The sequence below is a fragment of the Heloderma suspectum genome, chromosome 2 (assembly GCF_057233095.1).
Source record: "Heloderma suspectum isolate Gila_16-S chromosome 2, 16-S_ref, whole genome shotgun sequence".
Taxonomy (NCBI): domain Eukaryota; kingdom Metazoa; phylum Chordata; class Lepidosauria; order Squamata; family Helodermatidae; genus Heloderma; species Heloderma suspectum.
In genome coordinates this window covers 304,701,175-304,719,015 of record NC_139459.1, presented here as the reverse complement: position 1 = coordinate 304,719,015, position 17,841 = coordinate 304,701,175, and the positions used below count along the sequence as shown (strand labels likewise).

The 17,841-nt window shown below is 43.8% G+C and overlaps 1 protein-coding gene across 2 annotated transcripts in view; it reads right to left on the bottom strand.

Annotated features, from left to right (window-relative positions):
* The window catches only part of PLXNA1 (plexin A1), a 395,495-nt gene that overhangs the window by 67,013 nt on the left and 310,641 nt on the right, over window positions 1-17,841 (bottom strand). For both annotated transcript variants that reach the window (XM_084840187.1, XM_084840188.1), the window contains exons 13-20: window positions 16,655-16,806; window positions 15,033-15,153; window positions 13,711-13,847; window positions 12,111-12,278; window positions 6,806-6,899; window positions 5,028-5,264; window positions 3,515-3,658; window positions 1,242-1,476 (exon numbers count right to left, since the gene is read on the bottom strand). In XM_084840187.1, coding sequence (XP_084696313.1) covers window positions 1,242-1,476; window positions 3,515-3,658; window positions 5,028-5,264; window positions 6,806-6,899; window positions 12,111-12,278; window positions 13,711-13,847; window positions 15,033-15,153; window positions 16,655-16,806 — 1,288 coding nt within the window. The remainder of the gene's footprint in view (window positions 1-1,241; window positions 1,477-3,514; window positions 3,659-5,027; window positions 5,265-6,805; window positions 6,900-12,110; window positions 12,279-13,710; window positions 13,848-15,032; window positions 15,154-16,654; window positions 16,807-17,841) is intronic.

The window sequence follows — 17,841 nt, the reverse complement described above, 5'->3', positions numbered from 1 at the left end:
ACTTGAAAAACGCTATCATATCTTGTGAAGGCAGCTGATCCATTTCCTTAAAGAAGACTCCCCTAACATTTTCCAAGTTTTTTATTTAAAAGAAATTTGTGGAGGGGACGGAGTGGAGAGCTTTGTGGGTACCTTTGGAGGTCCCCATGGGCACCATGTAGTCCATGGGCACCACGTTGGGGACCCCTGCTCTAGAGAAACAGTCATAGCAACAGGTGCCAAGGTAATAATCACAGTAGAAACCTTAAGCTGCAGCCCACAAACTACTTTTTTCTCCCTCTCTCACAGTACTAGAACCAGGGGTCATCCCATGAAACTGAATGATAGGAGATTCAGGACAGATAAAACGAAATACTTCTTCACACAGCACATAGTTAAACTATGGAATTCGTTACCACAGCATGTAGTGATGGCCACCAATTTGGATGGCTTTAAAAGGGGATTAGATAAATTCCTTCAGGAGAAGGCTATCGATGGCTACTAGTCCTGATGATCATGTGCTACTTCCAGTATCAGAGGCAGTGTGCCTATGTACACCAGTTGCTGGGGAACGTGGGTGGGAGGGTGCTTTAGCACTTGTGTCCTGCTTGTGGGTTCCTGCTCGACAGCTGGTTGGCCACTGTGTGAACAGAATACTGGACTAGATGGACCCTTGGTTTGATCCAACATGGTTCCTCTTAAGTTCTTACTTATATCAAAGTACTGCACTGAATCTCACTAAAGTCATGAAGCAATCCATGGACTGCAGGCTACATGTTAAATCATAAATCCTGAACACCTTTACTGTAAGTGGTCTCATTAGAGAGAGATCTTCCCTAAAACAAGTTTGTTCTAAAAGATGCTTTAACTTAGCATTTATTATAATGTCCGGCAGAAAGCAGGCCATGGTATTTAGCTGAAGAAAAAATAAAAGATGCACAAATTTCAATTAGGAAAGGAACCCAAAGAGCACAAAACAACCTCTGAAAAACATACACCCATTTTTCCAGATGGCTGAAATGGTGGTAGGTTTTGTAGCATGTCCTAGCAAGGTATTTCCTTTTCCTTAAAATGATAATGTCGCTGCTTCTATTGCTAATGTGTTCTTGTAAATGAGAGAGCTTAGAAACTGGTGTACAGCAAAGAGCAAGAAAGTTCCCTCTCTCTAAAGGGATAGGCTAAAATTGGAAGGCTGATGGGCAGGCTGAATTAAGTGTGAATGATAGAGCAATGAGAAAGAAAAATCAGCCAAGCATCCTCACCTTCCTTGCACTCCAAGGCCACGCGAGACTCCAAGTTGTCCATCTGCAGCTGAAGACGTTTGAGGGTGCGGTCAGCATCCCGGGACTTCCGCTTGTATGCAATGAGGACAATTATGATGATAAGCAAGAGGAGGCCCCCGCCCCCACCAATGCCAATGATGGCTGGCAGGGTCAACAAGTTGTCTGAATAGATCTGCAGCGTCCCGGGGGAGAACTCAAAGCCCCCAGCCTTGATCTGGGAGACACCAGGAGACAGAAAGAACCAGCATGAGCCCTTCTTTGCAATAAGGTGGCCCCGATTGCTTTTACATTCATCTCCACTTACCAGAGGGACCCAAACAGATTTCAAAACTGGGCAGTTTAGAATTGCCCCTGTTTGAGAGCATAACAAGAGGGTGCAAGATCTGAACAGTGAATGATTGGGTTGCTAATGATGAAGGAACAGTTGTGATCCCAAAGTACTGGTCAATTCTCCTCCTGTTTAGTAAAGAAGAAGGATGGGTGTGGCAGGCAAATTTGTGGGGAAGAAGGCTAAGATGATTATTCTATCAAAAACAGAACAGGGCGCTCTGTGCCTCTCAGCATACTCATTATAATGGTTACTCCAACTTTACCAGCCACGCCCCAAGAACCTGATAGCTGGCATTGGTTGCAGCCTTAGAGGGAAGCAAAGGCATGAGAGGGGAAGGACAATGGTTAGGCACCGCAGGGCTAAGTCTTACATTGCCTGTCCAAAGCACTGTAAAGAAATTAGATGGGATGCAGACAGAGGCTGGTATATTACTGATGCCTGCAAGGAGCAAGCAGCGAGTCTGATGTCTCATTCAAACAACATTATAATAACAGATGGGATGCAAAGTGCATTCCCCTGATGGATGAGGTGCCTGGAGGAGGGAATGTTTTGGGTCTCTTTCAAGTACCCAAGGCCACACTGACTGAGTCAGAATTGCTGTGCGGCAGCCTAATAGACAGCAAATCCTACTTAACACATTCAGGGACTATCGAATGGTAGGCAGGAACAGGCAAAAAACAACCTGCTTTGAGAATGAGCACAAATTTCCTTTCCACTTCTGAAGCCAATGATAAAAAAAAACCTAATCAAGTAACCATGGGGGTCAGGTGGAAGTATCCTAAATACAAGGAACAGCCCCAGGTAGGGTGTGTTCTCATGGCAAAGCTGTAAGGAGCATTTGGACAGATCACAAGTAGGACTTGTTCCAATCCCTATGATGTATCCTTGTCTTTTCATTGAGATCCCTGTGTATGCATGTAGCATTATCCATATGAGCTCTCACACCAGCTGGGAAATGACACAGAGACAAACAGCTAGTATTGCATGGAAACAGCTGTGGCACGGTCTCTAGTCAGCCTTCCACTTGTTCAGTAGGAACACCTATCTCCACATGCAGCTGAAGATTACTTGCAGTTGCCCCATGAATGCTTGGGCTTACTTTACTTCCACCTTGTTATTTGCCCATGGTGAACATAGTGGATGACATGGTGGAGAACAGTGTTCAGTGAAGACTACTGATGATAAAAGGGCCACAGAGAAGCAGATAAGGGGGAACACTGATCCATGCAGGAGATGGAGGGCTCCATGCACATCAGCCCAATTCTACCATCCAGACACTCTGGGATTTGTACACTCATCTGAACCCAATTATTTCACACTGGTTGATGCTCACCAACAACCAGGAGCAATATTAAGAGCTTTGTTACAAATGCAAGAAGGGGAGACGTTGACAGAACTGCTAAGGACACAAAGAGCTCCAGGAGTGCTTTCATATCACTCAGAATAGTTTTTTCCAATTAAAACAAAACAAAACCCTTTAGAATGCAGTAATTTGTAAGACATTCTGCATTGGAATCCAAAAGGTCTTAATCCACTTTGTCTCCCATCGTGCAAGAAACCTGGATTTTCTCCCCTTAGGTCTGCTAGAATTCCTTGCTCTAATATTACCTCCAAAACAGTCCAGAGATTCCACATTCTGCAATACGGTAGGTAACACAAATTTGCCTCAACAATAGCATAAGCAATATGTGTAAGATAGTGTACAGAATCAGAGCACAGATTTCCAAGTGGCAAAATTTGTATTTGGGAAGGGGTGGGGAACTGTGATAAAATACAAAAAGCCAATGCATATATTCTGTACTCTTTGCAACCTGGACTACATGAGACTTTTTCAGCAGGAAAATAACAAGCGCCCAGTGTGTTGTAGAAGGCTGTCAAAGCAACATGAAGCACAAACGGGGCCATGCCTGACTTGCTTTACCGTCACTTTATGCTGTCCTGTGAGATTTGGTGACTCGCAGAGAAGTTGGGTCTCAGAAACCGTAAGGGCACAGGGAGTGTCACCAATCAGCACAGTGTAGTTTAGCCGGGAATTGCCAGATGCTGGAGGGAGCAGGTTGCGGCCCTTTAAGAAAGAAACAAGAATAAGACTGGGTTTACTGGTAGGCTCTCAGCTCAGCGTTCTAACGCACAAGGAGATACATCCCGCCATCAACTTTCTTCTCTGGATAAGAGGGCAGTAAAAGCTGAAGGAGTAACATTCCAATACACCAGGGGTGCAGAACCAGCTCACCTGGGGTCCTAATCTGGCCCTCTGGGGTTCCCCAGATAGCCACGCCCCCTTCCCCTGACCCCACCCCTTTCCCCCAAGAATGACCCCTTTCCTACCAGAATGTTGTAGCTTTAAAGCTTTTACTGCCAGTAACGAAGCCTTAGGAGAGGCATTTCAGGCTTTCAGAATGGGGGGCGGGGGGACTGCACAAATGCCAGAAAACCACCAAATGATTGGTGGTTTCCTGGCTTTTGTGCAGTCCCCCCCCCCCATTCTGAAAGCCTGAAATGCCTCTCCTAAGGCTTCGTTACTGGCAGTAAAGGCTTTAAAGCTACAACATTCTGGTATTTTTGGCCCTGCCCCTTTTGCCTTTGGTCCCACAGCTTTTGCATTCAGCCCCATGCTCCACTGGAATGTGGTCCCCAAGAGCTTCTGTGAAATGGAATTCAGCCCTCAGGCTGAAAGATCTTCTGCGCCTAAGGTAACTGAAGGTGACAGTTCCAATAGCTGCAAATGATCCTTGGCTGAACATGAGTGACCTCAATAGGAAGGGGAATATTTGCTGACATCATATCACTTGCTGTTGCCACTGTAACATGAAGACACAACCAAGTTTTTCTCCTCTCTACAGTCCTGTAGAGTCCACACTCTACAGGTGTGAACCCTGCTCTAGCATACTACTAGTGTCAGGATTTCTTAACTTCATGGAAAGAAATGTCACCTAATAGATCCAGGAATATCTGGCAATCCTGTTCGATGCAGAAAGCTGTGTAACTAGTGCATATCTGGTGGGAACACCAGTGATGCCACGAAAGAATGCTCGTGCGTAGTCAGTAAAGCAGAGCCCACCATCTTATTAGGCAGACTGAGGCAAACGATTCAGGCGGTGGAGAGGGAAGAGCGATGAATTGCATAGCTCCCCCCCCCGCCACCCCCACCAGGACGGCCCGTTGCTGCCACCTCTAGCAGGTGGTCTTGAGCGCACCGCCAGTCTCTCTCCTGCTGTGATGTTTGCTGCAGCAAGACAGCGGCTGGCGGGGCTCTCTGGAGCAGTTGCCTGCCCTCTAGAACTGTACCCCCGCTCGTCCAAAGTCTCGCCAGAGTTTTGGGGAGCTCCCTGCAGCCAGGAAGGAAGGTGGTGGTGGGCAGCTTCTCGCCTCAGATGGCAAGATGGGTTGGGCTGGGCCTGCAGTGAAAAAAAATGTGTCGAGGGGAGTATTACCTTGAGGATGAGTGGGGAGCTTGGCTTGAGCTCCAGCATGCCAGAAGGGAGAGACTCAAACACTGGATCTGGGTAATAGACAAAGTTGGTTCTGTTGATGATCAACAAGGCCTGGACATTATCCATAACAAAACCGATCTCATCTGGGCGATCACCAAGCTCTGGAGGGCTCCGGACTGGATTGTCAATGGAGGGGGCATAGCACACCATGGCGGTATCATTGTAAACCGTGCAATTCTAGAAAGAAAGAAGTCACTAGACTTAGCCAACATGATATCTCAGTGGTTTCATCTGATTTCAAACATAAAGCAAGGTCAAGAGTAATTAATCCTGGAAGGAAGTGTGTACCTATCCTCCTTGGTAACAGCGGCATAACTCAACAAAATGTGCCATACAGAAGTGCTGTTTTAGGCAGGAGGTCCATGTCGAAGGTTCTGTAGCATTTCTTGCAGCAATTTAATTGGCCAAATCCCACTCAAAATCCCACTCAAAAGGCTTTGGCCAAATCCCGCTCAAAATCATACCATCTCACACCTACCATTTTAAAACAAGAGATGAAGGTGGAGCCGCTACATTTCTCCCAACTACAGTCATGTCCATATTATAAATAGGCCTGTGCCGAGTTAAACTATATTTAACTTATATTTGTGGTTTTAATGTTCTGTATATTTTAAATTGTTTTATTGTGTGCTGTTTGGTTTAGTTTTTGTGAACCGCCCAGAGAGCTTCGGCTATTGGGCGGTATAGAAATGAAATAAATAAATAAACAAATAAACAAACAAACAAACAAACTGCTTAGGTTCTATTGCAAATTGTGTTCATGCTGTTTATGTTTAAGAAAAGGAACAAATCTTCCTGGTAAAACTTAAGTTCCAAAGTTTGCACAGACTTGCAAGCAAGTTAATCCTGTGCCGTCATGGCTGTCATATGTTGCGTAACTGTGGTGTTTTCCTTTGTCTTTTCCTATACTGTTTTTGTCTATTCTGCTATTACTCTTACTAAGGAAATGTATCCCAGGCAAGTCCATTTTCTACTTGTTTTGCTGTTTTTTGTGGGAGCGGGAGGTTGCATAACCCATTAATTGGATGCAATAGCACAGCTCTCCATGAAATTTAAGGAACAAGATATGGGGGTAGTAGGGGGAGAGAAAAATGTTTGGTGATGGGTGCAGAGGGTGCTGTTGCACTCATGTCCTGCTTGTGGGTTTACCGTGGGCAGCTGGTTGGCCACTATGTGAACAGAATGCTGGACTAGATGGACCCTTGGTCTGACACAGCATGACTCTTCTAATGTTTTTATGTTCAGATACAACAACAGGGCTGGAAACAAAAATGGCTCTTTTCGTTCCACTGCAAGAATTCCCTTCAAGGTGTAGCTACTACTCTCCATGCAAGAGAGATGGATTTTACCTGGATCTTTCTAGATCACACCACACACAGCACAACAACTTAAGCGTTCCCCTTCACATTTCTCCAGCCACGCATGGCATCCTTGGCTAGAGATGCACAATAGATGTTTTCCCATAGCGTGTTGAAGGTGGTATGAGAGAGCAATTGCTGAGAGCAACTGCTGTCCATGGTGTGCACACCCATTCCACTATCTCCTCTGGTAAATGTTTCAGAGGTTTCTGCAAGGTTACACAAGCTGAGAAGTCTGTTGGACCACAAACAGTGGGACAAAAGAATTCTGTATGTGCATCAGAGACAATGATGTCTACCATCTGATTTTCAACTCTCTTAAAACTACTCTACTAGTCAGCATATCCACGCTTTACTTACGTTTTCCCTCTCAGCACTGCCGTACTTCGCTCGGATCCTGGGTTCCTTGATAGTGGCCAGGTTGGTACCTGTCACAGTCAACAGTGTCCCACCACTAGGAAGCAGACAGAAGAAAGGGTTAGCAAAAGATGACAATGGAGTGGGCATAAATTAATCAAGAGAGCCATTCCTATTCCAATATTTCAGAAACTAAATACTCTCTCCTATCTTCCAGCTGGGAAAAAAATTCAAGATTAAGAATAATTTTAGAGAGCAAGTAGTGAAAATGAGCAATTTGCATTCTGGGATCCATTAATTTTCATGGTGTACCAAGAATTCCTACATAGATACTCTGACCTTCAGTAAGTCTAAACTTGAGAATCGCCGAACTAGTAGCCCCTTCTCTCCCGGACTACAAGGAGTGACCAAAGCACATGCGATAGAACAGGCACTGTGATCAACCCATCAGCTGTGCTTCCTTCTAAAGAAGATGCCAGTGGAGGCCAGACAGTATTTGAGAGCCAGACTAGACACGACATGGGAGATCTGTGATTAGGTCTTACAGCTGTTTTATTAGAAACATATTTTTTAATTTAATCTAATATGTATTACATTTCTATTCTGCCCAATGGGCAAAGCTTTCTGGGTAGTTTGCAAAAATTAAAATCCTAACATACAACATAAAAGCCACCAGAAGGCCCCTTAAATTGGAGCCATGGCCCTTGCAGGGGTTCAGCCCTTTCCTCCCAAGCCCTTTCCCCAATTTAAATCCTTGTCAGCTGCTATCTGCTCCATGCGTAGGAAAAGCGTTGCAAGACGTGGGAGGCGGGGGCAGGATGGTGCAGTGTTAATGCCCAACTCTGCCCAACGCTGCCCTATCTAATTCCCCACAACTGGTGACTGCTTTAAACAACAACAACAACAAAAGGAGATCCTGATCATACATCTCCAGACAGTACAACTAGCTTAACGTCACACACTTCCTGGATCAACCTTGGACTCTTTTGATGTTAGGTCATAAATCAGCAGAGTTGTTGTTCAGTCGTTCAGTCGTGTCCGACTCTTCGTGACCCCATGGACCATAGCATGCCAGGCCTTCCTGTCCTGCATTCTCTCCCGGAGCGTGCTCAAGTTCATATTCATGGCATCGGTGATGCTATCTAGCCATCTCATCCTCTGTCGTCCCCTTCTCCTTTTTCCTTCAGTCTTTCCCAGCATCAGGGTCTTTTCCAGAGAGTTTTCTCTTCGCATTAGGTGGCCAAAATATTTGAGCTTCAGCTTCAGTATCTGTCCTTCCAATGAGCACTCAGGGTTGATTTCCTTTAGGATGGACTGATTTGACCTCCTTGCAGTCCAGGGGACTCATAAGAGTCTTCTCCAGCACCACAGTTCGAAAGCATCAATTCTTCGGCGCTCAGCCTTCCTTATAGTCCAGCTCTCACAGCCATACATTACTACTGGGAAAACCATAGCTTTGATTAGACGGACCTTTGTTGGCAAGGTGATGTCTCTGCTTCTTACTATGCTGTCTAGGTTTGCCATAGCTTTCCTCCCCAGGAGCAAGCGTCTTTTAATTTCATGGCTACAGTCACCGTCTGCAGTGATCCTGGAGCCCAAGAAAGTAAAATCTGTCACTGCTTCCATTTCTTCCCCTTCTATATGCCAGGAAGTGATAGGGCCAGATGCCATGATCTTAGTTTTTTTAATGCTGAGTTTCAAACCAGCTTTTGCACTCTCCTCTTTCACCCTCAACAAGAGGCTCTTTAGATCCTCTTCACTTTCTGCCATCAGGGTGATGTCATATGCATATCGGAGGTTGTTGATAATTCTCCCAGCAATCTTAATTCCGACCTGTGATTCATCCAACCCGGCATTTCTCATGATGTACTCTGCATATAAGTTAAATAAGCAGGGTGACAATATGCAGCCTTGTCGTACTCCTTTCCCAATTTGGAACCACTCGGTTGTTCCATGTCTGGTTCTTACTGTTGCTTCTTGACCCTCGTACAGGTTTCTCAGGAGACAGGTAAGGTGGTCTGGTACTCCCATCTCTTTAAGAATTTGCCAGAGTTTGCTGTGATCCACACGATCAAAGTCTTTAGCAAAGTCAATGAAGCAGAAATAGACGTTTTTCTGGAATTCTCTTGCTTTCTCCATGATCCAGCGAATGTTGGCGATTTGATCTCTAGTTCCTCTGCCTCTTCGAAACCCAGCTTGTACTTCCGGTAGTTCTCGGTTCGCATACTGCTGAAGCCTAGCTTGTAGGATTTTGAGCATCACCTTGCTGGCATGTGAAATGAGCGCAATTGTGCGGTAGTTTGAACACTCTTTGGCGTTGCCCTTCTTTGGAATTGGAATGTAAACTGACCTTTTCCAGTCTTGCGGCCACTGTTGAGTGTTCCAAATTTGTTGGCATATTGAATGCAGCACTTTAACAGCATCATCTTTTAGGATATAAAATAGTTCAGCTGGAAGACTGTAAACTCCGCTAGCTTTGTTGTTACTAATGCTTCCTAAGGCCCACTTGACTTCACTCTCTAGGATGTCCGGCTCAAGTTCAGTGACCACACTATCATGGCTATCAGGGACATTCAGATCTTTCCTGTATAGTTCTTCTGTGTATTCTTGCCACCTCTTCTTAATCTCATCTGCTTCTGTTAGGTCCCTGCCTTCTTTGTCCTTTATTATGCCCGTTTTTGCACAAAACGTTCCCTTGAGATCTCCAATTTTCTTGAAGAGATCTCTAGTCTTTCCCATTCTGTTGTTTTCCTCGATTTCTTTGCATTGTTCATTTAAGAAGGCCTTCTTGTCTCTCCTTGCTATTCTCTGGAAATCTGCATTCAGTTGGATATATCTTCCCCTTTCTCCCTTGCTTTTCTCTTCCCTTCTTTCCTCAGCTACTTGTAAAGCCTCATCAGACAGCCACTTTGCTTTCTTGCATTTCTTTTTCTTTGGGATGGATTTCGTTGCTGCCTCCTGAACAATGTTACGGACCTCCGTCCATAGTTCCTCAGGCACTCTATCAGGTCTAATCCCTGAAATCTATTCCTCACCTCCACTGTATATTCATAAGGGATATGATTGAGGTCATACCTGTATGGTTTAGTGGTTTTCCCTACGTTCTTCAATTTCAGCCGAAATTTTGCAAGAAGCAGCTCATGATCTGAGCCACAGTCAGCTCCAGGTCTTGTTTTGACTGACTGTATAGAGCTTCTCCATCTTTGGCTGCAAAGGACATAATCAATCTGATTTCGATATTGACCATCTGGTGATGTCCATGTGTAGAGTCGTCTCTTGTGCTGTTGGAAAAGAGTGTTTGCTATGATCAGCATGTTCTCTTGGCAAAACTCTATTAGCTTTTGTCCTGCTTCATTTTGTACACCAAGGCCATGCCTGCCTGTTATCCCAGTGATTTCTTGACTTCCTACTTTAGCATTCCAATCCCCTATGATGAAGAGGACATCTTTTTTTGGTGTTAGTTCTGGAAGGTGTTGTAGGTCTTCATAGAACCGATCAACCTCAGCTTCTTCGGCATCAGTGGTTGGGGCATAGACTTGAATTACTGTGAGGTTGAATGGTTTGCCTTGGATTAGTACTGAGATCATTCTATCATTTTTAAGATTGTACCCCAGTACTGCTTTTCCCACCCTTTTGTTGACTATGAGTGCTACTCCATTTCTTCTAAGGGATTCTTGCCCACAATAGTAGATATGATGGTCACCTGAATTAAATTCGCCCATGCCTGTCCATTTTAGTTCACTGATTCCCAAGATGTCGATATTCAATCTTGCCATCTCATGTTTGACCACCTCCAGCTTACCTTGATTCATTGATCTGACATTCCAGGTTCCTAAACAATATTGTTCTTTACAGCATCGGATTTTCTTTTCACCACCAGACACATCCACAGCTGAGTGTCCTTTTGGCTTTGGCCCAGCCGCTTCACTCTTTCTGGCGCTACTTGGAAATACCCTCTGCTGTTCCCCAGTAGTATATTGGACACTTTCCGACCTGAGGGGCTCATCTTCCGGCGTCATCTCTTTTAGCCTTGTGATATGTTCCATGGGGTTTTCTTGGCAAGAATACTGGAGTGGGTTGCCATCTCCTTCTCCAGTGGACCACATTTTGTCAGAACTCTCTGCCATGACCTGTCCGTCTTGGGTGGCCCTGCACGGCATAGCTTATGGCTTCACTGAGTTACGCAAGCCCCTTCGCCACAACAAGGCAGTGAACACTGTAAATAGCAGGAAGGTTCTGGTACAGCTCTTATGGTTGTTATTTCATATTTATATTGTAGGGGAAAGCCAGCATAAGTATCAAAGGCCTACTGCACCGGATGCTTTACAAAACATACTAGCAAATCAACCCTTATTGCTTAAAAGAGGTACAGCACAGCAGACATTCACACTTCTGTCACTAATCTGCCCCCATTGTTATCAACTGAGCATAAACTGGTATAGCCAAACTAATATTTGTGGAGATTTTATTTCACTGGCTTAATGTTAGCATTAATATCTCTTAAGGATTAGACTATAGCTGTGCACAAATGGACTCTCAAAATTCTCCAGCTTATTTGTGGGTAGAGAAATTGGTGGGACAATTTCACTTAATTTCTCCTAGGGGAGGAGAAATTCTCCAACAATTTCTCACAGATTGGGCTCACTATTGGCAGGGGTTGTAACACAGGTTCTTTCTTCTTTCCTAACGGTTTTCAGTTTATTGCACTGCTTCTGTAGGTGGCAACAGCATCAACTGTGTTGAGGCTTCCACTTTTTTGAGGCAGAGTTTTGAATTTCTTTGGTGGTATTTTTGAGCTTACCCAATCACTGCAAGGTGGCCGAGGGTGCTGTATGTGTTTTCTGTCTCTATGACACATCTTTCCATGGTTCTGCAGCCTCCCAGGCTACCTGCACTTCCTGAACTGAAAAAAACCCATGGGAGGAATTCCTCATGATGTCTTCTTCATGATGGTTCTAACTGAAGTGTGGGAAGTTGAGGAGGCTACAGGCTGCCACAGAGATTACTGTACAATGACAAGACAGGATACTTGCTCATACTCCTCAGCCACCTCATAAATAAGGTAAGCCCAAGAACCCCAAACCAACCCATGAGAATTTCTCTGAAATTTCTCCTCCTTTGAATTTCTTTTCAAAAGCAATTTCTTTTCCATCAAATTGAATGAGAATGGTCGAAAAAAATGTGGGAGAAATTTTCAGCACAGCAGTAGATTAAACATTCAGAATGGAGAAGACAACAAATATTCAATTATAGCATTGTATTTTCTATTGACATATGGCAGATACAGTGCCATTCCCTTCAGTGCTACCTGTTGATGCTCCACTCAGGGTCTATCTTCTGAATGGTGGGGTCCTCAGTATAGTAATAGGTCACCTCAGGACTGCTAAGTACAGCCCGGTTTATATGGATGAGGATGGGCGAGTCCCCTGCATTCTGGCCAGGCGGTGTCTTACATCGGATTTCACCAGCATTTCTCCTGTGAGATATAGAGGGAGAGAACAAGAGAGAGAAACACAAAATCAGTGTCTTTGGTTATGGGAAGGAGAAGTAAACATCTTTCCCACTGCTATCTCATGGCACAATCTCAGCACTAAGCACACTGGATGCTCTGCCTGAGTATGGGTGCCAAGCTTTTCTATTGCTCTATACATCCTACCTGGCACCATTAAAGAGAGATGCACAGAATAGACACCCTCTCTCCACAAGTATCATAGGGCACAAATTGAATGTCTGATTCCCAAAGCAGCTTTGCTGGGGGGGAGACTAGGCTAAGCTAGGAAAGGACAGAATACATTCACCTAAGGATTAAAAGACCATATTTTCTGGACATTAAGAAATAGGGCCTTCTTTGTGGTGGCGCTCTGACTTTGGAATGACCTCCCCCAGGAGATATGCCTGGTGCCAACATTACTAACATTTTGGCACCAGGCTAAGACCCATTTGTTTACCTGGGGATTTATGAGCGGTTAGTTGCCACTGCAATGAATAGGACTGGATCTACTGTTGATTATTTGTTTTCTCTGTTTGTTTATTGGTTTTATTGGAGGCTTATTTCTTGTATTTTATTGTTGGTTGTTTTTAATATTGTTGTTACCTGCCCAGGGATTTTTATGAAGGGTGAGGTATAAGTACAACTAAACAAAATAAATAAATAAAAGTAGATTAGAGTAGGTGCTGGGTATTGCCCAAGGACAAGAGAACTGTCCATCTTGACAATGGAAATCCTCTGTGGACACAGCGCTGAGTTCATGTGTGGAAAAAGTGCGGAAAGGACCTAGACAGACCTCCTTGGGAAGGATCCAGCCTTGCTCCCTGTTTAGCTGTTCACATTTTATATCAACAAATACAGTGCCACTCTCTGCAAATGGTATCCCATCTCTCTCTCTCTGTCTCAGAGAAGAGCTGCTAAAATTATCAGTTAACGCTAAAAATATTTTAAAAAATAAAAGCAAAGGCAGCCGCCGAAGCCGGCATAGCTCCGGAGTGTTCCCCATCGTGCGGCTGCTGCAAACAGCAGCGATTAGGGCTGATAACCAGTAATTACTGCACGAAAATATTTAAAGAGCCGTTCCATTATCATCCCTAATCTAAAAATTATCCACTTCATGGCTCAGGGATTTGTGCTTTTTAGAAGGAAAAGAAATCCACAGTCTTTGGTCTTTTAAACAAAAAACAAAAAAAGAGTCTTGAAAAGAAATTTTACATCTTACACTGGAGTGTTTGTTTAGCTCTTTAAGAGAGATACCTTTTTTTTAGAGAAAACATGCACACATACACACGATCACACATACGCACATGCACAGACTCTGTGCATTCCAATTGTTCGGCGCATTTCATCGCTTCTTTTTCTCTTTTCTGTAGTAATAGTACACCACAACAATTTTTACCCAAGCCCATGGAAGTCTCACCATGAAAAGTCACATGGTTGCCCTCCGATGGTCACTGTGATGTCACTTCCTGCATTGAGGTGCTTCCCCTTTATGCTAATCCAGGTGCCCCCAGAGAGAGGGCCACGAGCTGGTGTCACTTGTGAGAAAGTAGGAGCCTGTCAAAAGGAAACACAGCAAGTTCACACATTTCAAGATGTGCCCTCAGTGTTCAGGAACAATCTGGGAAAATCTGGGAAACTTCCTCTCACCTCAGGTGTTTTGTGCCACTGTGTGTATCACAGTGCCATGATACATTCTTTGATCCTAGTGGACATCTCTTAACAATAAAAAGGCAGGCTAGAAAGTCAAGGACTAAGATGTCAGTGGCCTTGCCAAATATAAATATCATTAATTTCATTTATTTATTGCATGTGTATTTACACATTGCCCTTCAACCAACTGGTTCCCCGGGTAGTTCACAATAAAACAAACAAGAATACAAATCAGAATAAAAACAGACAATATAAAAAAAATAGGACCAACAGCTAAAAGCCAAAAATTAATACGGTTAAAGCTCAAGAGTTTTAAAGGCCTGGGAAAACAAACACGATTTTGCCTGGCACCAAAAATATATGCCGTAGGTAGGTAGATATGTAGGTAAATAGACAGACAGACAGACAGACCCCCACCCATATGTATCTCTATATCTATCTCACACACATACATACACATATACACAGACACAGACATGCACACAAAATACAACACACTTTTTACATGGATTACCACCACAGGTGTTCAGCAACAAATGCTATACTTTTCCTGAGTCCGGCTTTCAAGGATTCTTCTGCCACTTTTCAATACGTGGCAGAAGAATCCAGCCACCAGGGTGTAGATAGTCCAATTACTACCACTGTGGATGATATTAGAAGAAGCACTGCTATCTGGAGAAGCAAAGCCCTAATTCAATATAGAGAAGCACCACCACCTTGGGTTTTTTTCCAGTGTAATTCCTGATCTAGCCCGATCTTAAATAGCTAATGACTGTGTGAAATTTACTTTTTGACCAATAATCATTAAAATGAGCACCAGGAACTTCTACAGCTAAAATAACAAGAACCCACTGCTTGAGCAATGAAATCAAGCTGTAGTTGCTCCTGTATTCTCAGTGGCTGGATATGTGACTTCTCAGACTTCTTGTAGGCTTCGCACAAAGCTTGTATGTTTCCAAAACAACTGATTTAAGATTGTTCCTTTACCCTCTCAGAGGTGGAAAATGAATTGTGCGAGATGGACAGAAAAAAGTGGGATTCAGAATAAGAGATGTCATATGTGAATGACTAATACCATACCATCCTTACCACAAAAGTGAAGCTTTTGGGGGCTATGGCCTTGTAGCTGGGGGAACAGTCCCTGACACAAACTTCCACAGGGGCATCTTGGATTTTGCTAGAGCTGGCCTCTCCAATCTCACAGACGATCCTAGAGAGGGCACAGTAGGTGGTCTTGTAACACATACACATGTAGTGGCAGAACTGCCCTGCAGATCCCGGGCCACATCCCCAGGCCAAGTGGCCAGTATTCCGCTCTAATTTAGAGTACAGACAGACTTCCTTCCAACCTTGTCACTGAATTTTGATGGGCCGTTGTTGTTGTTTTAATTAAATGCCATTTAAATTTTTCAGGAAGTGATTTCTCAGCATATATCAAATTGGTTTTTGAACAATAGGCATATGAAAATATATAAAACATTACAAGTGCTGTAACACTCGACTCAGCAGGAAATCAATTAAAATTTAACAAAATAAAAGGAGAAACAAAAAAAAAGAACACCCTATATTCCCTCCTCCCTACCACTATAGCAGTATACGTTAATACCATGTAATGCACGTACTATAAATTAAATGGTACAGATATTCCTATACATTTCTGACTTAGCATCTTTGATATCATTGCTATCTGCATATGAAAAGAAAAGCATCCAAATGTTCATAAATTGATTTATCTTATGAAATCCTTTTCCTTTTGAACTTGCTCTCTAAGTTTATACATAATTTTAAACTTGAATAGCCTGAACAGCTAAGACAGTGGAACAAAGAATACATAGAAAGAAAGGAAGTTATTGCTTCCAGCTGGCTAGCCAGAATTGATCAGCTTTAGATAGTGCTGATCTCCCAACACACATTTAGGACTTTGCTGAGAAGCCAAAAAAGACATTCAAAACATTCAGAGTGGAACTTTTAAAGTTAATACTAAGGTGTACAATTTTCTGGGTGACTTATCCTGGGACTCCTCTGGTCAACGATGTACTGCCATCCACTATTTCCCACCAATGAAGCATCCTGGCAAAAATGGAATTATTAGGTTCAGCTTATTCCCTGGCACTCTGCCACTGTCTTGTGGAACCAAATACAAAGGTTATCTGGCAGGACTGGTTTATTTCTTTCTAGCCACTCTCCCACCCATTTTTTTTTTTTTAATCTAAGGAGCTCATCCTATTATCATCCCATTTAATCATCACAACAACCCTGTGAGGCAGATTAGGGTGAGAGGTAATTACACCCAGGGTCACCCAGTAAGCTTAATGGACAAGACAGGATTCAAATCTAGTCCACGCGCAACTCTCTTATCTACTAGACCATAGTCACAAACAGCTTTTACACAACTCAGTCAAGATGTGCTGACAGGGAAGTTTCAACCATCTTGGTTAAATACTCTCAGAGAGTATTACAGCCATCTTTCCTCAATGACAGCAGTGACGTAATGCATGATCTCACCAGTCCTACGTCGCATCTGCAGTCAGCTGTAACTAGGGCCAACTCCAGTGAAATCTCCTAGAAAGCAATGCTTCTTTGGCAAAGCTTTGGCTTACTTTTGGGTCTGGTAAACCAGAGGGTCGATTATACATGCTATGATATTCCCCGAGTCCATTTTCTCTCACATGCACACAAACATTGCCATTCCTTGTTTGTAAGATACTCACTGCTCAGCGCTGATATATTCGCGCTCGATGGGAACGCACATCACTTTGCCAACCCGCACACCCATGCGCACATCCTCAAACTTCAGACCCAGGTTCTCACCGATGATGGTTAAGCGGGTGCCGCCCTGCCGGGGGCCTGTTTCAGGGGACAGCTAGGAAGGAACAAAGCCAGACTGTTACTGCATTCACCAGGTCACTGTAATCAGTTTGCTCACCTGCCATGACACCATATTAGCCCACACACCAATTATTTATGAATGTATTTACATTCCTAGGGCTCTAGGAAGGTTGCAATTTAGAATGAACACATAACCTGGTAAACTAAAACTAAAATAATAAACATTAAAAATCCAGGCAACCCTATCCACAGGCCATCCAAATAGGTTGTTGTCATCTAGGCAATGACACTAATTCCCCCTTCCTGTCACATCTGGCTGACATACCATCCATTTTTCTGCCCAGCACATTAGAGCCACAGAAGCCAGGTACTGATTTATACCATTTATTCAGTATGCAAGGTGGCAAAACCTTTCCCTCCAAGTTATTGGACATATTAAGGATAGCCAGTGCATTGTTTCATATTTCTGTGCTATGTTAAACTTTACTCTCAGGCGCTCAGCCACAGTCCTTCCCTTCCACCTACAGCAACTATACAGAAGGCATTTGGACCATGCACATCGGTGTCACAGCGGGGGAGGGGAGCCTGCTGGGGATTCTTCCTGTCGGAGCAGAGCAAAAAAATAATTCCCACGCATCCATCCTCCTGTGAAAAAAGATACACAGAGTGCAAGCTCCAGGGCACTCAAACCATCTGCTTGGAATAGCTGGACTGCTTAGATGGCTCTGAAAATGTTCAAACTGGTGGCTCCAAGGTATCAGAGTAGTTCATGTCACTAAGCCATTCCTCGTCTCTGACTCAAAAGCATTGCACATAAAAACCTCTCTGAACTTACGATGACATGTAAGTGGAAATGGTGGAACTTTTCTGCCTTAAGATGGTTTTCTTCTTTTCCTTCTTTCAGGCCCTACTTTCTTGGCATCCTGTTTGCTTACCCCTGGACATTCATAGAAAAGCTGCAATTTCTGTTTCATGCTGTGAGTTAACAGACGAAAAATCATCCTTCCAGAGCCCTCCCCATAAAGCAGACACCAATTAACCCTTACAAAGGGGTCTTCTCTTCCCCTAC